The sequence below is a fragment of the Nyctibius grandis genome, chromosome 1 (assembly GCF_013368605.1).
Source record: "Nyctibius grandis isolate bNycGra1 chromosome 1, bNycGra1.pri, whole genome shotgun sequence".
In the NCBI taxonomy this organism is placed as follows: domain Eukaryota; kingdom Metazoa; phylum Chordata; class Aves; order Nyctibiiformes; family Nyctibiidae; genus Nyctibius; species Nyctibius grandis.
In genome coordinates, this window is record NC_090658.1 from 1,069,137 (window position 1) to 1,092,268 (window position 23,132).

The following is a 23,132-nucleotide window of genomic DNA, read 5'->3' on the forward strand; positions in this document are numbered from 1 at the left end:
CACTTGTTCTCTTTGTTCCTCTCTCAACCCATGTATTTCCAAACAATTTCTATTTTTCCCTTCTGTCCAATTCTGCTGGCTTGGTTTTTTTATGAAATACTTGAACAGCCAAACTGGTCACCAGAAGTAAATACGTAGGGCTAGTAGATTACTCCAAAATAACACCAAAGTTTCACGTCTGTTGTCTGGTTTTCAATTATTTTGAGTGAGCATGATTCAAAATATCAAATTAATACAATTTATACTCTGGGAAATGAGCAAGGCGAATCAAAACCATTCCTGCCTTCAGCGATGTCTCCTCTGCCACAAGCACAAAAAAACAAACGTACAGAATTTGTGATAAATCCCAGTCTCCAAACCTCAGAACCACGCAGCAGGCAAACTCCATCTGGATTCAGCACAAGGCTAGTTTAAACCTGGGACCACCTGAGTGTAGAGCGACTGCACCACCACCAGGCTGAGCCACCTCCGTCCTTCAGACACGCCAGCTAGCTGCCAACATGCCAACACCACAGCCGTCACCAGACTTTAACTGTACCCTTTTTAATTTTTTTGTTAAAAATGTCATAAAGACACCATGGATACAAGTACTGCAGTTACATCAATACAAAAAAAGCAATACAAATTAAGCAGCTGAATACAAAAATACATTGAAATACATGAACACCACAATGTAACTTAGAGCACTAACCAGAATTGTGTATGCGTGAAAAAATTAAATAAAAACCTTTTTTTTTTTTTTTGTATTAGACAACTTAGGTATTCTCCACTTTTAACAGTAACTTTCCTCTAGTTATGTACTTCACAATTTCTTCTATATACAGCATAGAATAAAATACTTTTAAAAGATATGACATTTTTAATCCTCAATATGCGATATAGGTCTCTTTTACACCAAGAATATCGACTGCATGAATAAAAACTGTCAATGTCTTACATCAACTCATCTGAAAAGGAGGAGCAACGTTTGCCTTTTAAATCCTTGCTGTCAGTTAGCAGGTTTGGCTTGATGCGTCGGGGCAATCCTCGTCGAACGGCGTCTCTCACAGTAATGTACATAATATTGCTTGGATCTATACAATCATACAAACGGGGCAATCATATCTAAATGTTTATGAAAGAGACAGCTCACACATATACAGGTCTTCGGACTTAATGACTTATTTACAATGAAAGTGCTTTTATCAGCTCTAACACGATACATGGGGGGTGTGGGTTTGTTTTTTTTTTTTTCTACATGTCAATTATTAGTCTCCCTGAAATTGGAAAAGTATTATATAGAAAATACCACAGCTTTGCAAACACTAGAGCATACTGTATAACTGCGTGTGGTTCTGAGATTAGCAGCTGAAAAGTGTTGATAATTATAATTTAAAAATAAATAAAGCAAAGGAGGTAAACCAGTTACAAAACTGCAATATTCACAACAGTAAAAAGACTTGAAATCAATTGCTAACAAAACGGCGAAGCGGTGGGATCGAAAGTCTTGAAAACATCTTTTAAAGACTTATCATCTGACTCCCCGTTGGGGTCGTTATCCTGGGTCTGAGTTACCTGTCCGGGCTGCCTGACCTGCCGCGGGTCGCTGTACTGCGGTCTGATTAACCCCGACAGAGCTTGGATGGGAAGATTGTGCACGGCGGGCGCAGCGCTGGAGTGTTTCGCCTGAGGTTTACTGGTGCTGTTTGCTTTCTCTGAAGCAGCTTCTGCTGATCCTTCGGTGGTTTTTTCCACGCTGGAGGCAGCCTTCTGCAGCGACGCGTCTTCTGAGAGAGTGGGTTCGTTTTTACCAGAATTTTTCAAAATGCTTTTTTTCTGGTTCTCCCCGTTCTCTCCCGAACTAGCCGGAGCGGTGTCCAACGCCGAGCTGTGATCTCTTGGATCATACAGACTAATACCTCCCAGTATGGAGCCCGCAGCTCCCAGCCTCCCGCCGCTCGAGGACAACTTGGGGGCGTACGGCGGCAGAGCATCCGCGTCAGCTTTAGGAGCCGCAGCCTCCGCGGGCTGCGAGGAGCCGGCAGCGGATCTGGCGAGGCGGGGGTCGAACTTGGGAGGGTGCGAGTCCTTGGCGACTCCGTGGTGCGTGTCTGCACTCAGTCTGTGGAGCCTGGGGTCGACGTTCTTTTGCAAGCGAGGGTCTCCCAATTTGCTCGAGCTGCTGGCGTGCGAGTCTGCAGAGGGATCCAGGTAGCTGCTCCTGCCTGTTAGGTTGTTTTTCGCCTTGGCAGCCAGTCGCGGGTCAGCAGGCATCGCGTTCGGGTGGGGATCGTTCTTCAAACTGCGCAGCTTGTTCAGTCTCTGGTCAGCAATGAGCGGGGGAAGGGGTAAATTGATTGAAGAGACGGGGTCAGGCTTAGGCAGAGGTACTGGGAGCAAATCTTCGGGGGCCCACACAATATGCTTGGCAAAGTTTGGCTTCATCAGGGTGACATCCATTTTAATGTGGCTGAACTGCCTCAGCTGAGAGCGGGGATCCCTTAACGTCACACCCGGCAAGGGTTCCAGGGGTATCAGGAAAGCTCGTTCTCTCAGCTCTCTTTCCGAGTCCTCTTCATCATCATCCAGCCCTTTCTGCTTGACTTTAACACCAGCGTGGGCGTGGTGCAGGTCCAGCTTCGCTCCCCCGAGGGACGAGCTGGCGTGGCCGCCCTCGCTCACCTTGTGCATCCGGGGATCCCGCACGAGCCGGGGGTCCAGGGCCGTGGACTCCGAAGGCTTCCTGGGGTTGGACCTCGGGGAGGCCCGCAGCCTCGGGTCGGCAGCCTGAGGCCCTGCACCCTTCTCTTTCGCCAGCCTCGGGTCAGTGGGAACACCCAGCATGTGCTGCTCCGTGGAATGTTGTTGCCGATTCCTAAAATTTTCACTTTGTTTCTTTAAGGTTTTTAGTATGGATTTAACGCTGCTCCCCTCCTCCTCTTCACTGCTGGAGTACCAGTTGACATTGTCATCTAAAAAAAACCAACAACGATTATTCAATTCAAAGGGAATACACCACATTTACTCATATAAAGGGTAACTTCTCAGTAAAATCCAACTGAAAAGACCTGATATTAAATCACCACTCCCTGCATTATAACAACCATAACTGAAAGTGACAAAAATCAATTTCAATGAAGAACATAACAAAAAAACTGTAGCTAGCTGAGACAGTCCCATACTGCGCTGCATTCTGCCTGCATATCTGTCAATATTAATCTGGGAAAATAACCTGCTTTCAAACAATTATTTCTACCTTTATGAGTAAAAAAAACCCAAACATCTAAAATCTGAGTCTTGATGAAAATTACCTTCACTGTGGGATGGCAGAATGAAAAGTAAAATGGCACCTTAGGAAGAAATTCTTTGCTGTGAGGGTGGTGAGACCCTGGCCCAGGTTGCCCAGAGAAGCTGTGGCTGCCCCCTCCCTGGCAGTGTTCAAGGCCAGGTTGGATGGGGCTGGGAGCAACCTGGTCTGGTGGAAGGTGTCCCTGTCCGTGGCAGGGGGTTGGGACTGGATGGGCTTTAAGGTCCCTCCCAACCCAAACCAGTCTGTGATTCTATGATTCTATGATTCTACCTTACATAAAACCAGACAAATTACAAATGGGGAATTTGCTGCCTTATTAGAATCCAAATCACAAGGTTTTGGCGAGAGGTCAAGATTCAGGAAGGGAAGAAATAAGAATATTTAATTTTAAAGGATAAATTCTCAACTACCTTCTGCAATTTACTGGAAAGCCTTATCACCACAGCCGTGTGCTCAGGTCCACATCCTCAACTCACCTACTCGCTGAAGGAGACTCTAGTGGTCTATTCCTCCTCAATCAGCTGAGAAATGAAGGCACAACTGAATAAACAGAATCTAAGATGCACTTGCAGTACTGGCAGTTATAAATAATGACCTTTCTGTTTCAATCAGGGCTTTTGAGAAGTAATTATCAACAATAGCACCTTTTAGAAGTGCAAACTATATCCAAAAATGACCACAGATCTTTCTACTTGGAACTGGAATGCAGCAGCTAAGCCTGTACTAAAATCCTGGAACAAGCTGGGAAGGAAAATTCAGCTGAAAATATTATTTGAGTTGGTACTTGCACATTCACGATAACTGTGATGAAAATCCAAGTCAATAGATTTGCTCCAGGCTAATACCTGGTCCACAAGTGTGTTTATAACTCCAACATTATCTTTACCTTCATCTTTGCTCATTGCCCTCTGACCCTGGCTGCTGACAGAGTCTCCATCTCTTTGATGCTTTTGACTAAGTCTTGCATAAAGGGCCTTCTGCATGGCTGGGAGAAAATCTGGTACGTTCATGGCTGATTTATGGCCCATATGGCTACTCATGCAGTCGGACTCGCTGCCACCCTGGTGTGACTCTTGAGCCATGAGGTGAGCCTGGTGATCTGTAAATTCTCCGTGCCATGATCCATCTGCAGCACAAAAAAAAACAGTTAGCAGCTATCCTATACAAGCTTTCACAGCAGAGGAGAGAAAACATAAGACACAATCAAAACCAATGTGACTCCTCCAGAGGAGGGCGACCAAGCTGGTGAAGGGTCTGGAGGGTCTGACCTACTAGGAGCGGCTGAGGGAGCTGGGGGTGTTTAGCCTGGAGAAGAGGAGGCTCAGAGGTGACCTTAGTGCAGTCTACAACTACCTGAAGGGAGGTTGTAGCGCAGTGGGAGTCGGCCTCTTCTCCCAGGCAACCAGCGCTAGGACAAGAGGACACAGCCTCAAGCTTGGCCAGGGGAGGGTCAGGTTGGACATTAGGAAGCATTTCTTCTCAGCAAGGGTCATTAGACACTGGAAGGGGCTGCCCAGGGAGGTGGTGGAGTCACCATCTCTGGAGGGGTTTAAGACAAGACTGGACATGGCACTTAGTGCCCTGGTCTAGTTGCCATGGTGGTGTCAGGGCAATGGTTGGACTCGATGATCCCAGAGGGCTCTTCCAACCTCATTGATTCTGCGATAGCACACGACTGGAAAGCACCAGCTTCAAAAGTCTATATGCTGAAGATATTCCAGGAGGTTTTCTCTCTATCTAACATCCTTTCAGCTACTCAGCTTTGGAGCCGTGATGTTTTAACACCGCCCAACTGCAAAGGGAGAACAATTTTTAGATGTCCTTACCACCAGAGTTGTTAGCTGGCTGGAAGTTATGCACGGCCTGATGAGAATAGTAATTGTCATAGAAGTCAGCTGGGTTCTGAATAGGCTCATAATTCATGTTCGGCTGCCGTTCACCCGGCATCTGCTGGTACTGTGGCCCCGGAGGACAGTGATTCTCTCTCTGCATATTCACCATATGTCCTTGAACCCCTGGGGCGTTGTAAGACCCGCCGAGCCCCGGCGGTGTGAGCGGCGGGCCACCCTGCTGCCCTTGCATAGGCATACCAGTCTGGTTCTGTGGCCCCAGGAAGCCTGGGGGAACACCCTGCATGGGAGGGCTCTGCGGCATGCCTGGGCCTTGAGGCCCTCCACATGGATGATGTCCAGGAGATCCTGGGTGCATTGGCGGCCCGTTATGTCCTTGTGACATGCCAGGTCCTGGCCCTGGACTTGAACCTGGGTTATACATATGCTGAGAATGTGGGTCGTTGCCCTGAAAGGGTGGTCTTGGTGGTGACGCGCTGTTGTAGAAGGTTGGTGGCCTGTAGGCAAAAGAAAATTAATGAATCAAATTTTGCACCTACAAAGATAAACAGCCTATTAGCTATCTCCTCCCCCTCCTCGCTCTTACAGATGTCTCTTTGTACTTATTTGATCTCAAGTTAGATAAAAATCTGAAAGAAGCTAAATAATTTTCAAAGAGAGTAACCCACAGAGCTTGTCTGGAAGGAGAACATTTTGCCAATATTAACACATGCAGAACTGGACACTTGCTGCAACTAAGAGTTTTACACATCCCCAGGCCAACAGTCTCCATCAGGAGTGTCGACTGGCTTCAGTCAAGAAAAAAAGACTTTATTTTTTTTTTTCTATAAAAAGAGTTTGGAAGAGAATGAACTTTGCTCAACCTGCAAATGGAGACAGGCAAGGTAGGCACGGAGCCAAAACAAGAGCCAACGCAGTGACTTTCTGGAAGGTCAAGGCTCAGTAAGTTCTCTTCTATGGAAAGCATTAAGTAAATAATTATGATAGCAAATAGCTGACATCATTAACTTAGCAACATACTCAGAAGGACACACTCCTGACAGAGATGAAGAGAATCATTTAAATGCAGCCATGTTTTAAGGAGAGTTCTACACAAAATTCTACAACCTACTTTTTCCCAATTTTGTGTGCTAGATCCACAGTAGGCTTCACAACTATTTCAAAGAGAGACGGGATCTTCTTATAGTCTCCTGAAGGATCTTGGTAATTTTCTATATCCGACTCAGAAAAGGCGTATTGCTCTGGTGGGGTTGGCAGAAGTCCAACACCTGGTGGTGGCTTTGGGAGAGGAACTATGCCACGCTTTCTGAGCTCCTCCAGTTCTTTCTCATCTTCATTTTGTGGTTCCTCCTCATTATTCAAAACCTAGAACAAAGCAATGTAGCAAACACGTCGTTAATTTTGTAGCATATGCAAAATTTAGTCTTGTGCTTTCCATTTAAATATGATTAACTGCTACACTACTACTACATATTGACATCAAACTCAGAGGGATTATTCAGGCCACTTTCCTGTTAAGGCCTGTTGTGTAGTAACTGGAGAGAAACAGGAATATCCTACTCAACACAAAGGTCAAGTTTTCATGAATCATTCAGAGGAGGCACCTCGTTCCTTTTTCCACCCTCAGTGCAGAAGTCAGTCAGATGATATCTAACTTCCAGGCAGCTAAAGGTAGACAACATAAAAGCCACACTACAGAGGACATGAAGGTTCCCACAGAAAGGGATGCAAAAGAAAGTTCATGGGCAGAAACTTGAGTTGTGGAAATGAACAAGTGATACGGCTGAAAAATCTCAGACAAGGAGAATTCCTGGTACTGAATCTGGTTGCAGACCTACCTGCAGAGCAACAGGGAAGCTGAACATCACTACTGTTCAGCACCACAGTCCCTGAGAATCCCACAGAAATTTCTAGCAACAAACCTTGTCTTTACAGACTACGACTTGCTCACCTTATCCAACAGCTCTTTTGTTTCTGCAGTCAGGGGAGCGTGAGAGAATTTGCACTTATCTCCTTGATAGCATTTGGCTCCTGTGTGGTAGAACTTGCACGGGAATTCATGTAAGCAGTGTGTTAAGGACCCCTAACAAAGGCTGATTTCTACTTTGCTCTGTTTGTCAAGTTTATGAAATTCAGCTGCCAACTCTCCTTCAATTCTTCACCAGTACTTCATCTTTCCAAAGCAACATGTTAAGAATTTTGAAAGCTAACAACCAACTCACCTCCTAGTTCCATCCATTCTACTCTTAATTACATTACTGTGGCCTTAACATTATTTTTGACTTGATTCTAAAATTGTCACTATAAAGATGAAGGTCTCAATTCCAGAAGAAAACACAAGTCCATTACAACAACCCTTAAAAATCACTTACATCCATTAAGAGTAAATATAAACTTTCAGTTTCATTCAAGTATTTTTTTTTTAAAGGATATTGTGCAAATAAATGCAGTTCTCTCCTTTGGTGCAGTAACCCTGGATGTAAAACTTGCAGATTTCCTTCTTCTTTTCAATCTCTGCATCGTGATCGAATTTACACTGCTCTCCCTATAAATAAAAAAACAGGGAAAAAAATATCAAGCTGAAATGCTGAGTAATTCCATTTTATATTTAAAGAAAAACATCCTCCTTAGCTGTATTTAAACCTTTTATCTTTAATAACACAGCACTGCATTATAAGCACGTCCCTAAAAAACAGGAAAAATAGAGTGCAAATAACATCAAGCTTGTCTCAACCATATCACGCCGTACATTAGGATTACTTTGCTGGAGAGGTTTTTTTGCCTGATTTTGTATTTATTTTCATGAAAAATAGTCTAAGTGCTCTTTCAGCCACTTGGTTTAAAACTGAAGGTGGCAGTAAATACTCATCTTGCTGAGCATGGCATACTATATATATAAATATATATATAAATAAATATATAAAGGCAGCAACAAATGCATTGCTCTGGGTTGGGAAAAAAGCAGTCAACTTCCACCTTTACTTTGACCATTTGGAAAAGAAACTGTTCTATCTCTAACTACACAGAGGAACCAAACATAAATGACTCACTCACTTATTCAAGAAGCACGCAGCTTTTCTTAAGTGGGTTTTACAACTGACTGAACTAGTCTCACATCAGAGGACTCAACTCCACAGCAGCATAAGCTTCAAAATTAAGCAATAGCATGTTTTTTTAATGTAATAAGAGACTGTCTTGCTAGGGCTTTTGCTTGACAGCTGACTGCTCTGAAGAGCACTCTCTTCTTTCTGCTGCCTTCCACTTGCTGCCTGAAGGAAGATGATTCTTCACGAGGGGAACTATTACTACTATTATACTTTTAGAGAGAGAAATAATTTAGCATAATTAAGCAATTCCTTCAATGTTTCAACATCAGCAGTAGCACATAAAAGAGAAATAATCTAAGACATTCAGAAAACATTGCCTGTTTACAGATTCCACACTTGTAAGATTTGCATATTTACATGATACACTGTCAGTGTAAGTTTATGACACTATCACAGATGTTTTTACTGTATGTACTAATAAGCAAACACAATCTTTTTCAACAGAATTTGTTATAATTCAAAATATGTAACAGAAGTGGGTGTTTTTCACAAGTACTTCTGCTGGCATTTATCTATAAATACACAAACATTAGAAATCACAACACTGAGTTTCAACGTACAAGTTCCCTTTGCATCAGCTAAAGTAAAAAAGGACAAAGCATCTTCCCCCCTTCCTCACCCCAAAGACAGACACAGCACATAATTACCTTAATACACCTCCCTTCAAGGAAATATTTACAGATTTGTTTGCCTTTGTGTTCCACTGTATGCTGATTTATGAACTCCTGACTCATATTCACCCACTTCTTCATTGGTTTGCCGTCCTGTAAGAAAAATTAACATCCAACTTACTTATTAAGTGCAGTTGGAAAAATATTACAGCATATTTGGTGTGCTAGTTACCCCAAAATGTGATTAACTACACCATGATTTAAGCTCTTAAAATTATTATACCCACAGCTCGAAGTAAAGGTAAATACACAGACTTTTTCTCATCTGCATTAATACAGAGTCTTTTTTATAAATGCAACCAAACCAAAAACTTCTTACAACACAACAGACACTAGTGGATTTTGTTGACATTGAGAACCTGAATTCTTCAAGGTAGAAATGCCACTCCTGCATCAGCCCAGATCCATTTTCTACTCTGAACACATTAACTCCAGAGAATCTCAGCTGCTTCAAACAAAAGCAGCTTTGAATCTAATAATTGATCCTCTTCAAGTGCAAATATCAGTTTTAGTTGCAGTATACAGACTTAAATATGATTTGGCTTAAATGTTTTTCAGCCATGAATGGATTTGATCCATCAATCATCAATTTTGTATTGTTTTTCATTTAAATGAAGACTGGAGTGAGAAACTTACAAATACCGTGGCAATATTGAACACTATGTTTTCTCCAATTCCTGTGCAAAGAATTACTACATGAAAATCAAGGCTGTGTATATTTCTATTTCCACACAGCTATGGAAAGCAAAGGAGAATTCTTCACAATTCAGATGGAAATTGGAAAAAGCTGTCCATTTCTTTGCTGAAAAATCTGAGGTGGACTGGTAGTAGCAAAACCTCTTATTTCAGATACAGTTAACATTGAAGTTCATGCAAGATTCAAACCCAAAACTCATAAAGTTCTGCTAGTTTTTCATATTTCCAAGAAAAACAAGAAAATTATGTAGTAGCTTAAGTTATCAATTATACTTTGTACATCAAGTGTTGGAAAAGTCTAGTAATTTTCTAGATAAGAGGAAAAAGTTTAAAGATATGTACTTTTAAATACCCTTCTGTTAAAGCAAAGCATCCAGTCATGTGAAACAACTGCATTAGGAATTGGACTTTAATTCCACGTACCTCATGAAAGCCATCAGATCCTTTATTGCCCCCTCTTCCCCTTCCACGATCTTTACGCTTCAATTTCTTCTGCATCCCACGCCCTCGACCAACATTGTAATTATTACCTCTCTGAGAAATCCCTGAAAAACAGCATCAACCTCTTTAAATGACCTCAGAAAGTAAAGAAAAATGGTTATCTTGCAGATGACTTGCAGACAGAGCTTTTGAAGCAGCATTACCAAGCAGCACGTGAAAAGCCATTTTTGCCTCAGCTAAAAAGATTCTGCCAATCTTTTACCAAGTCATTTTATTGTGAACCAAACCAGAAGGCAATAAATCTTGTCTGTGGTAAAGGAAATGATCAGACACCAAATGAAAGGTGCAACAGGAACACTCGCATAACTTGGCTTACGTAGGTAAGCCAATATAAATAATATAAATAATATAAATAATAATATAAATAATATAAATAATATAAATAAGGGCAGCAGGACTCTTTCAGGAACACGTTGCTTAAGAGGAATACATTTTCATCAGCCCAGCTTTGAATGCAAGAAAAGTTATGAGAAGAAAAATAAAAGGGTACTAGCACACTTCTGGGGCATAGTAATAAAAGTATTTAAGATGTGTTTAAGACAAGACTGGACATGGCACTTAGTGCCCTGGTCTAGTTGCCATGGTGGTGTCAGGGCAATGGTTGGACTCGATGAGCCCAGAGGGCTCTTCCAACCTCATTGAGTCTGTGATTCTGTATTTAGGCACCTATCAAAATTTCCAGGTACTTCATTTTTTTCGTGAGGGGCTTATTTAGATTTTAGAATTGACATATTTACATTCCTCCCCCCAATCAAGTCCCATTTCAGCCTTTCATAAACTACACCAGAAAGTCACTTTACAACCCTAAGATTTCTTACTCAAGCAGCCACACAACAAAGATTGTGGCTTTTTAACAGGGTTTTATTTCTTTATTTATTACGTACATGACCCAACACTTAATCTTTTTCTTCAGTATGTGCATCAGAGCAACCATATGATACCACCCCTTCAGGATGAACAGCGTTATCACCTACTGATGGGACACTGCAAGCTGATAGGAAAGCCACCACTGGCAGCTTGCTTCATTCAGCTCTCAAGACCAATCCTGAAATAACGCACAGCACAACTGCTGCCACCATCTATTATTGCAGTTAATGACTCCAATTATCTTACCTTTCTGGATCCCTTTCATCCCCTGCTTCTTCATGGGTTCTTTTGGGAACGGCGGTCCTAAATCAGCGCTGGAGGTCTCTTTAGCTTGCCTGTATTGTTTAAGCTGATCAGCAAAATCTTCATCCTTTTCTTCCTCATTATAATTACCGTAGTTTTCATCACTGTAATGACTGTAGTCATCATACTCCTTGCTTTTTACATTTTTTTTATGTTGCATTTTCTGTGAACTCATGTAATTTCCTGACACGTGTCCGTGCTGCATGAAAGGGATTGCACTGTTCAGAAGCAACTCAGTATTTCAAAAAACACCCCTCCAAACTGCTCTAATTGTTCTCACCCTGTTTTATTGGCATGCTGTCTACCAGATTAGCACAAACAAGCATGACTAATAGACAGTGAAAATCAGTTATTAAATAAAAATCAGTACTTTTGATTCTGAATGCATCAAAATAGGAAAAAGGATTAAAAAGAACAGCATCAGCACCTACAATCCAGAAAACTTTTCAGTGGGGCTGACAAAGCATTTAACACATGCAGTTCTAACCATTCTAAGTGATACTTAGATGAACTAGGATTAAAATAAATTTTTTCCATTCATGATCTCCAATCCTGACGATCTTGGACACAGATGAAACAACCTGTCCTGTCTCTGTCAGTGAGGATGAAATATTGCTTATGGCCACTCCTAAGCCAGCACTGTCCCTTCTGCCATTTCTGCAGGCAGGATCTTCAGTTTGTTAATAAATTCAGCTGGCTTAGAGCTTTCTGGAGTGGTTTCAGGCTAAAAGGAAAAGTCTCTGCTCCTCTGAAGTCCCCGAGTCTCATCAAGGCTCTAGCTGCTCTACCACAGCTTTAGAGAATGCATTTGATTTCACTCTGGTCTCAGGAGGGCTATCGAGCTGCACAGGCTGAGAAAAGCCAGGACAAATTGAACTATCAGAAAGCAAAATCAACTCTACATATTTAAAGGTGGCTTTTCAAGAGCTGTTTCCTCTTAGTACAGTGTAAATCCAATGCAGGCAATAATAAAGATATCTTCATTCTTGCCTGGTGGAGGAAAAAATAGTATGAGGCTTGTTTACACCACCTACATTCATGGCACAGATAATGTTTTACATTTGGAAATCTACCCAAGGAGATGAGAACTAGATGTGCTTCCTGAAAGCTGGGAGGATGGGCACTGTGATCAAGTCAGCCTTCAAAAACCGCATCATTTACAGTTGCCTTTTTTAAATTACACCTAAAGAAAGACATGAGAAATCAGCTTTAAAAAATACTACCTGACTGAAGGAAGAGTCGTAATCTCTGTATGAAGAGCTGCTGCTCTTTTTATGGGATCTTTCTGTACGCTCAATGTCAGAGTCATGGCTGTAGTCTGAACTGTCATCACTGGAAGGGGAGTTATGCTGAAAAAGAGAAGAAAATAGCACACTCAAACACTGTTATAGAATTCCCTCCCTAACTGGTGTGCTGTATGTGAACTTAAAGGAAGCATTAGCCCAACAAATGAAAATATATTCTTAATTCTCCCAAACTTCTGCTGCTGGGGGAAGCTCTCAAAGCACCCTCTGATGACCTACTCTTTTTATCAGAGAGATCTGATCTGATGAGGCTTCTGAACGTAAACATTGAGGGCTATGTGGTTTCTCTGGGTTCTATCAGCTTCCTACGGGTCTCTCTGAGCCCTGCTGCTTTGTGACATAGCAGGGATGCTGCTGGAAGGCTAACAAATCTGGGACATGGCTAGGAACTTGCATATGACCAGAGAAATGATTAGCACCCTGTCATTTCTGCAGGGAAAAAAACTCAGCGTTACTGTATTACAAGTGTTTTATTAAGATGTGTTGTTTTGCAGAAAATTTAGAGAGGAACCATACAAGAATACTGTATTTCTGTGACTTTTAGGAAAGGATTATCAGGTTTAATCTTCTGGGATAAAATTTTGTGATTCTCTTGCATTTAAGTCGATTAAAATATACATTAGACACATTATCTTAATGAACTTTGCTGAAGAATTCACTTAACTCACCTGAAATCCTTCCATAAATATGATAATTGGCACAGATGTATCTCACAAATAACACAGTTACACCCCCAGTCTGATTTTGTATTTAACTATAAACAGATTAAAACCACGTTTATGCAAATGCATTTAGGCAAAGCTAACAAGCAAGTTTCCAAACTATCATTTGGAATGTGCTATGGCTGGCTTATTTAATGATTTATTGTCTCTTACCCCACATAAACTGTCGCTGAAATGTGTGAATATGCACTTCCACGTGTTGAAAGTCTATTTAAACAAATTCTTTAATATTGAAATGTATGGACAAGATACAAATCTCAAAAATTGCACTCAGACTGCCTCAAGAGCAATAAAACCATTTTAGATTTCTTCTGATTCCCTCGATCCTTGTCTACACCTGGAAAAACCTGGAACTAAGATAAGCCCCTCCAATATTTTGGTTTGCATTTCCTCACCTTATGCTTATCCCGTCTTCTCCTTTTGGATTTTTTCTTTTCTTTTTCTTTTTTGCGTTTCTTCCGTGATTTTCTGTGTCCTTTCTCATTTTTCTGTTTATCATCACCTTTTGTACCATGTTCTTTCACATCTTCATACGCTGCATCATCTATTTCACCATCTTCTAGCTCTCCATCTTCTCTGTAGGAGGAAAAATATCAAAACAACAAAATTACACGTTATTATCCATCACATCTGTCCAACAGCACAGTAAAACAACACAGCCAGTATTCCTTCCCACCAGTTACATTTGTATACCTGTGATACACATTTTAATACATGTAACACCCCAAGAACTGTTAGGATTTTAGAATTTCCTTATATAGTTAAAGAAAAATGGAATGCAAGCCATTAAACAGCCTTAAATTGTACTGTAAAATTAAAAAGTTTAAAAACTAGGTATTTTTTTTACTTCTCAGAACAAAGGTCTTCTCTTCTTACATACTTTTCTCCAACCTATATAAAAAAAAAACCTGCTTTAACATAAAGCACTCTGCTGCCCCTAAACACATTTCAAACTGAAGAGGTGTTTTAAGCATTTCTAGAAATGCTTCTACTACAACTACACGCCTTTATGTTGCTGTATTTGCAGAACAGACGTGGCCAAAATTAAAGGCAATTAAAACTCTCTGAAAACCATAAAGGGTAGAAATAATGAAAACAAGCGGTTGGGCACTGCAGGAAAGACTCAAAAGTCTTCAAAGTGGAGTAACACCAGATGATTAAAAAAAAAATACTAACACAAAATGTAACACTTGTAGACTAAACACCAAAAATGCTTGTGCTTATCTCCATCAGTAGGAAAAAAAAGGGTCTATGATTACATAAAACTCACCCAAACTGTAACAACCCTGCAAATATTTTGCCCTGAAAGAAACATTTTGACAAAACACCAGCTCACCTATTTCTCACCCCTACTTCAGACGTACTGCTGGAGCAATCTCAACTCCCTTTCTACTATTTGGTATTTGCTGTAGTTTTTTGGTGGAAGAATTTACTGCTTTTAAACGTTTATAATTGGCTCTAGATAATTATTTCTATGGAATATAAGGAATTCAGCCTTTGCAGGCATCCTGGAACCTTAGAGAAACTCAGTCCTGAAGTTTTACATAGAGACTGTTTGAAAATGCCACCAGTCTTGTGGTGTCTGAAACCTTTACTCTACAAATACTCTACAAACTCTGCTTTACTCTGCTTCAGCAGCTGGTGGGGACAGCAAGGGGAGAAGTTGATGCTAGAAAACTATATTAAAAAAATAACCCTACAACTAAACCAAGATCAAACTGTGCTGTGGGCAGTAGAAGCTATTAGGACAGAAGTAGTAATTAGGCTATATTAAATTGCTTAATAATTTGTCCACCTCAGTCCTGTATGCACAATGCAGTAGCTAACCTGATGATCCACTCTACTTCAAGGGACTGCAAACAGTAGGAGAGAAGAACTCGCCCAGAAATGAGACCTGAGCCTCCACAGTAAAAAAACAGCGGTTAAGAAGTTAGAAGCAACCCAAAGAAGGAATATTTTGACTTCAAATGTCAAAATATTAAGAAGTAGGCATAAAAAAAAACAGATTTAAACTGAATAAAAGATTCTGCTACAGATACTCCCATACTTAAGAGATAAAGGCTCTTCAGAACATATACCCCAAGCATAAAACAAATCCTGTCTTCAACCACCACAGGGTCATTATCTCCAGCATTCCCTGGCAAATTCTGAAGTACATCACACAACATCCCAAGAAACCAAGTGTCACATCTTCCCAGGAGATACCTGAATAATAAAGTGTCCCTAATGAAACTGAAACACAAATATTTATGAAACACCTGCAGAAGAAACAATATTTCATGTTTTCACAAAACGAGCTAAACTCACTCTCTGGAGGATGTCTACTCAATTAAAACATCCTCTTAAGTAAAATGCCTCCTGAAAATGCTCTTTGGGAAATAAGGTATTTACCAATTACCAGTTCCTCCGAGAACTGCTGTCATATATTTACACCCTGGGTTGCATCCAGGACTCGAATAACTTTCTAGGTAAAACAATCGGGCAGAATCTCAGTGATCCTACCCTCTGGATTGGATTTTGAAGGTAAAATTACAAAAGCCCCCTAATCTTCAAATGCCTAAATTCTTTTGACAACATCCTAGAATTTTCCAAGCACTGAACTTCAAGAATGTTAAAAAAAAAAAAAAAAACAATCTGGATAAATATGACTTGAAAAGATAATGGTCAAAAACATATAATTTCTTGGAAATAATTTAATTATACTTCAAAGAAAGCTTAAAGGAAGTGATAGGGCAGAAATTACCTCCCGTTTTATAGGGGTTTTTTTCCCCATTTAAAATCCACACTGGAGCTAGAAAGCGAGTGCAGAACCCACCCCTTTTAGAACTTCACTCCCTAAATTGATTCCCCAGACTTGGCCATGGCAAGCAGCCTCGGGAAGGGCTTTTGGCCATGTGAACCAAGACTACCTCCTCTGCCACGATGAGTAATACAAGTCAACAAGCAGATGTGGCCTGGAAAAAACACAGCTAGAGGATTATTTTCTAGGAAATGGGTCCGACTCTTAGGTTGCTCTCCCTTTGGCAGATATCTACAGCGAACAAATCACAATGCTCATCTAACAGGAGACAATGTGAACTTCTGTTCTGCAAAGGACAGCTTCTTGCTTACAGAATATTCTGGGCTTAATGCAACATTAAGTAACATCACCCAGACTCCACGAGCTAAACAAACCCCAACTCAACAACAGGCAGCCCCTGTACAAGGACTAGGTACACACAAAAAAATGTGGTTCATCTCCAAAAGTGAGAGAAAGAACAAGAATCACTGATGGATCACTCCCTCTCCTGCCATCTCCAGTACTCGGAGCTTGATGGATGTGTGAAAACAAAACCATAAAGCGCTTCTGCTGTCCCAAGTGTATTTCTAGAGCATCTTCAAAATGGATTAGAAAGGCACAGAAGCCAAATTATTTGTCAGGGAGAATCAGTCTGGTGAAATCACTGAAAGTAGTTATGCAAATATTTGGTTAGGGAAAATAAAAATCCACACTTAACTCACCGTTACTCTAGTGTTTACAGTTTAATTTCTAACATCCAAACTCAGCTTTAACGTACCTTTCTTGCCCTCAGTCCAAGTCATTTTTAAAAAATGCACTCTTTACATTCAAAGATTTACAACTCAAGCTCCTCAAGTTCAAAATACAAAAACAAGAGGCATTTTCTCAGTATACAGATAATCGCAGCTCTGAAATACTTCAAGAAAAATAAAAGGCCATCAAACATTATTTTCTGTTAAATCCATTTTTGGTAGGTTTGATTCATAGATAAGGAAAGGTCTTATTTAAAAAGAATTACATTTTGTTTTATAATATCACTTTATTTATTAGAATAAGCCTTAAAGAGAATATTAACAGCCAAGACTTTCCAAAAGCATCACCAAGACTAGATAAATTAAGACCTTAGAGGGCTAAAATTAACACAAAATTAATTTGTCCTCACACACCGCTAAAGAATTTATGAATTAATAAGGAAAATAACGACAAAACTAGAAGGTGCTGTTGCAGTTAAAGGAACAAGCTGGCCTCCACCAAGTAATCAGCACTGGCTCCCTTGACAATGTTATGCAGGTCACTGATGGCACTTTTAGTTTTGACCACTCTGCAAGTGGGAAGTTATTTTAATCTACAGCCAGGCAGTGAATTTGCATCATGAAAAGTTACAGCCCAGATTGCTTGGGTTTTTTACCCTCCGTTTTGCCTTCGCCCCCAGGGCTGGCTGTAACAGATACCACGTTCCCATGAAATGGGGGAAGTGAGAAAGACAGCGGTGGGGCATGCCAAAAACCAGCGTCCTGTGGTGGCACTGGAGGCCAACGAGCAGCTTCTGGAAAGCCCACCTTCTCACCCTGCCGTCTAACCACCTCCAGGGTTCATTACTGCAGGAGAAATTACAGAAATTCACACAGACCACCTCCTCCTCCTCCCCAGGAGGATGAGGAGCAGGAGCTATGTCAGCCAGCTGCGCTTTTGCCACTGCTGCAATGTTTGCTGATGGCAAACAAGCCTCGTTTGCCCCCAGGGCGTATTTGGGAGTGATTATCCCTCCACTTCTTAGTTTCCTAATGTCAAAGCCAGTTTTGAAATCGTGCTGGAAAACAAGACATCACTACGAGGCTGCATTCAGAGATCACAAACAACTTCAACTTAATGTGAACACATTGTTTAGTGATTATTGCTGGAAAAAATAATCTCTAAGAGCAGCTATAAGTAAATGTTTTCAAACCAAACTATGCACAGAGGGTATTAAAGCACCAGGTAGACTAAAAGAGACACCTTTAGGTTGTCAGGTTTAACTAAAGATGGGTAGAAGCCTTGTGGGAAGGGAGAGCAGTCAGGCTGGACAATAGCAGCTGAGGATTAGAGAACTTTAGCCCTTCTGCTCCACAAACTCTTCCCTGATCTGTAACGCTGCGGACCAGACCAAACCCGTTGGCAATACGAGGCTGACTAAGCAGTAACACACAACTAATGTACACAATACAGATCTCAATTTGCTGTTACTCATCTTGGTTACGACCCACCACTTGCATTTTTCCCTTTTCTGGCCACGGGCTGTAATTTAGCAGAGCAGGTCTCCATCAGGGCGAACCAGACAGACCTGTTAGAGCAGCAGAGCGTAAATCACGCTCGCGGAGGACAGGGCTGCAGAACTGGTACATGGAGAGGGAGCAGGAGACAGCTGGAAGAGAAAACTGGGCAAATAAAATAAACCCACAGGGGTGGCTGGGTGGAATCTCTATTCACCTGGCTCACATAGCTGGTGAAAGAGAGGCTTTAGAGCAGCACCACAGCTAGAACTGGGCAGCCTCACCCAAAACGCTTGATCATAAAACTCAAATCAGTTTATCTTGAGTAAGAAAGTATCAACTTCCTCTTAAGCTGTAAAAATTGTGTCAAATACGCAATGAAAAAGTGTACAATAGGGATTAGCATGGTTCTGGGGAAAAGGAACCTGAAATGCAACAGGCAAGCCCAGCTTTGGAGTGGCATTTCCAAACGCCCTCTGCAAAAATCAGGACAATTTTCTACAGCAGCTTTGCTCAGGCCACTCGGCTGTCTGTTGGAGAGCTGCCTCTAATGAGGAATTTCATTTACTGTACCATGAGCATGTAAAAAGGGGGCTGATACTTACACTTGCAACTCATAAGACCACGCTGGCTACAAAAGCACTACTTGCACCTCTGCAATCTGTGAGTTAGCATCTCAATGTTCAGACCTAAAGTTAGGTCACTGCTATTTTTACAGCAGATAATGGCATAAGAAGCCTCCAAGTCTGGAGATTAAATGACAGCAAAGCAGAGGCAGCCAACAGAAAGTATCAGTACCAAGCTAACGTCTTAAGTTTTAAAAAATAAATGAACTCCAAGTTATTTTCTGAAGTTCTTGGCACCCCTTTCAAACGCAGAACCAACTGCAGCAAACAAGCCCTTCTCACGCCTGTACTAGTCAGAAAATCAAAGTCCACAGAAGCACTGAATTATTTTATATTTGTGACAAGTGTTTAGTTCCTCTCTTAGGCATTTACAGCCACCTACAGCATGTTGCATAGCTGGGACAATGTCTACAAAATAGATCTTGAGACAAGAGTCAAAGATCACCTACGTAACCAGCAATCCTGAACAAAACCTCACCTTCCAGGGACAACCTGAAAAAGACACCCGTTATCTGTATGTACAGAAAGTCTCAAATACTTTGTCAGAGAATGTCTCCACAATGAGTTAATTAAAAATATTTAAAGAATGAGGAGCCTTCCTCCCTTAATCAGGTGCCCCATCAATAAACGAAGAAAACAAAGGCTCTGGATTAAAACAATCTCCCATTTTAGGATATTCAAAGTGTGGACAGACAAGGTTTTCCCTATTTTCTACTGCTCAAAACCACTAACCAACTCCCTTGTAATTATACAGATCAGTTCAAAACCAAGCTAAATGTTAACAGAAATGCTCTTAATTTATACTGCACAAATCGATCTGTTAAATGATTTTAGCAGCTTCCTATTCTGGGCTGTACCTACAGTAACCAAGCCACCAACGCAGGGAAAAAATGGATTGCAAAATAAATAATATTGAAACTAGACATGTTAATTCTACCAAACTAGTATTACTAGTCTGCCTCCAACCCAAGGTAACCCAGCACACGAGTGTATCAGGTACTTGCGTCTTTCCTATAGAACTTGGAACTGGCTTTTCAGCTGACGATGAGGGATACTGGACAAAACCAAGTGAGCACTAAAATCCTTCCCAGTTAAAGCCGTGCTGCCCCTCCTCCTGCGAGCCAGCCATGTTTTCTGGGGACGGGAGAGACCCTGCTTCTCTGTCGGCCTTCCCAGCCACCCGCTGGCGGGGAAATCTAAACTGCAGAAAGTTAAAATATTACTTTTTGACAGGATTACATCTGCACACCTAATATAACACAAAGACTTATAGTTGGGGCTTTTTTTTTAACAGTGCTCTGGGTGTGTTAAGAGTACACTTCACTACACACGTCTCAGATCAGAGGGGAGCAGAAGTTTTATAAAAGCCTTGTTTACAACAAGTATTATTGAACAGGTAAATGTGTTTATTGTTAGAATTGCCTGCTCTTCTGAAATTAAAATGATACAAAGCAATGTTTATAAATTAACCTGGATTAAAAGTATATTAGACTATGAGGTAATACTTATTCTATTTCATAATTTACCAGTGTAACAACAGGCGTACTGGTGAGAACAGCTGGTTAGAGGAACTCTCACTCGTCAACATCGCATGAGTAACTCCAAGTCAGAAAAACCATGCTTCCAGCACAACAGTGAGTAACTTGGGCTTGTCCTCAAGGAGGACTTTAACACACAAAGCATTTTCAATCCCCAAAACAGTAACAAGTCACAGACTCACTAACTCCAGGAACTCTAAAACACTTTGCCTGCTCCTGCTGCACAGTTTTAGTAAGTAGTTATGCCCTGTCTTCAGCAATCCCACTGGATTACTCGCTTGCTTTTTACACAGCACTCTTTTTGACACAACTTACACTATTTCACAATTAAAAGCAGGAAGGTGAAAATAAGACTCAGCAGCGCTGGGGTCTGCCCTGAACCTGTCGCTAAACCCCAGTACCATTTTGGGACCAGTCAGCCAGCTCGTTGGCCCTCCACTTCCCAATTTGTAACAAAGAATTAGTTACTCTTCATCCAGTGAGCAAACAGTTCCATTCACTCACAAGCCTTCTTTTTTTTTTTTCACTGTTTTTCAGTCCTCTGAAGCAAGTACCAAGCACAGTTGTGGAGCTGTGTGGGGAGGACAGGCTGTCATAAACCAGCATTTTTAACTCCTGCAGTTGTGTCACAAACGCTCTGAGTAGATTTAAACGGAAGGACTGGTTGCTGTCACCCTGGCATAGTATTTTTGGAACTAGTTAGGAAGGCCAGGGCTGCCTGGAGAAAGGATTTGAATTTCCAGCAGCTGCAGGAGAGAAAGGGAGGGAGGAACAGAGGTCCTTTCACCAGGAACAGGACTCTGGTTTTCTGCGCATGGGGACTGAGAGGTGGCAAAGATAACGTCAGTCAGACCTTAATCTGCATAAAAAAAGATCCAGTTAAACGTGTAAGGTGGAATCTGGCAAGAAAATGACGTTAAAAATGGATCTAGTGAGAGATTCTTGTATGAGCAAAAACAACCAGCAAAAAAAAAAAACAACTCAAAGCACCCTTTCCTACCTGACTAGCAGCACCAGGGCAAGGGAGAAAAAGAACAATGGTGACATTCAACAGACACCCGCTGGAAAGTGCAATTTATGGAAAGAAATGGAAAACAGTCCCCCTTCCCAGCCAGAATAAATAAAGGAAGATGTAAAACGCATGCATTGCAAAAAATAAAACCCTGCTAATAATGCACTTCTAATTCAGTGACACCCCCCCCTCCCCTCCTTGCATTCCCCCACCACCACCCCAGTCCTCACCCCGCTCCTTCCAGCCTGAAGGTGACCTGCCCCCACAAAAACATCGTTAACCCCCGAGGCACATTAACACACAGCAGCATCATCATCATCATTATCAGCATCATCATCACCCCACTAGTATCACCATTATGAGAAGCGGAGAGAGAAGAATGTTACTCGACCTTTCGTCCCCTGCATGTTGCCTGTCAGAGTCGGGCATGTTTGGGTCAAGAACTGGGTTTGGGGGTTTGGAGAACAGGCTTTCAAAGGCCATTGTGCTGGCTGTGGTGTGGTGAGGAGGAGGGAGGTGGAGGAAGGCAGGACACTGCCGCTGCCCGTGGTGCGGAGGGAGGAAGAGGAGGTGGCGGCGGCGGCGGCGCGCACAGCCGCTCTGGGGGCGGCTCGGTGAGGAGGAGGGTCGGGTCCCTCAGTGAGGAGAGATGATGAAGGTTTCACTCACGGTTACCTAGTGAGACACTAACGGGCACTCAGTGCAGGGCGAGGCTGCACAGGCTGAGCCCGGCCGCCCCGCGCGGGCAGGAGGAGGAGGAGGCAGCAGCGGCGGCGGCTCGGAGGAGCAGGCCCGGGGCACAGGAGAACGAGAGGACACACACACGGGGGAAGGGAGGTGCTGGTGGCCGGAGATGGCTGCCCTATTTCTTCCTTACAAACATGGCGCCCGCTCGAGGCACTCTCACAAAATGGCGGCGGCGGCAGCGGCGGAGGAGGAGGAGGAGGAGAAGGGCGGCAGCGGCGGCAGCAGCAGCGACCCCCGGCGCTCGCCCCCAGCTCGCTCCGCGGCCGCGGCCCAGCACCGCGCCGCCGCCACCACCACCACAGCGTCTTCCGCGCCCGCCGGGGCCGCGATGGCGTCGCCTCGCGCTGGCCGCCGCCGCCGCCGCCCGCGATCGCGATCACGCTCCTCCTCCTCCTCCTCCCCCGCCGCCCCGCCCACCGCGCCGCGCCGTTGGCTGCCTCCGCCCCGCGTCACCGCGCCGGCCAGGCCGCTCATTGGCGGCGGACGCGCCGCCCGTCACGCCGCCGTGACGTCACGCGAGCGCGGCGGGGCCCCGCCCTCCTCCCCCGCCGCCCCGCGCCGGCGACGTGTGCGCGCGCGCGCGCGCGTGCCGGCGGGGGGCGAAGGGGCGGGGCCCCGCCGCGTGCGGGCTGGCGTCACGTGCGCGGCGCGCCGCCCGTGATGGCGGCCGGTGATGGCGGCCGGGGCCCGTCAGGGCGCTTCCGCCTCGCGCCGCCTCGCGAGAGCCGAGCGCCGGGGCCGGGCCGCCTACGCGCCCTGGGCCCCCCCGGGGATCGATTAGCTCTGAGCTCGCAGAACCACAGACTGGTTTGGGTTGGGAGGGACCTTAAAGATCATCTAGTTCCAACCCTCCGCCACGGGCAGGGACACC

The 23,132-nt window shown here is 43.1% G+C and overlaps 1 protein-coding gene across 1 annotated transcript; it reads right to left on the reverse strand.

The window, feature by feature from the left end:
• Nucleotides 1–527: 527 nt before the first annotated feature.
• Nucleotides 528–22,583, reverse strand: ZC3H6 (zinc finger CCCH-type containing 6). Its single transcript, XM_068411562.1, has 12 exons — nt 21,906–22,583; nt 13,706–13,886; nt 12,508–12,633; nt 11,228–11,483; nt 10,037–10,158; nt 8,894–9,010; nt 7,571–7,684; nt 7,091–7,198; nt 6,251–6,504; nt 5,116–5,636; nt 4,176–4,415; nt 528–2,951 (listed from the first exon to the last, which is right to left on the reverse strand). Exons 1-12 carry the CDS (start codon nt 21,995–21,997, stop codon nt 1,453–1,455), a joined length of 3,630 nt encoding a protein of 1,209 aa, XP_068267663.1. The 5' UTR covers nt 21,998–22,583; the 3' UTR covers nt 528–1,452.
• Between the last annotated feature and the right edge of the window lie 549 nt (nt 22,584–23,132).

Bases quoted from the DNA above. Each gene is read 5' to 3' on its own strand.
- ZC3H6 (XM_068411562.1), bottom strand. From the start codon at position 21,997: ATGGCCTTTGAAAGCCTGTTCTCCAAACCCCCAAACCCAGTTCTTGAC. The intron at 7,199-7,570 runs ATCCTTTAAAAA...CACTGCTTACAT, and splicing joins ACTGCATTTATTTGCACAAT to GAATTCCCGTGCAAGTTCTA. The intron at 6,505-7,090 runs GTGAGCAAGTCG...GCTTTGTTCTAG, and splicing joins CAAAAGAGCTGTTGGATAAG to GTTTTGAATAATGAGGAGGA.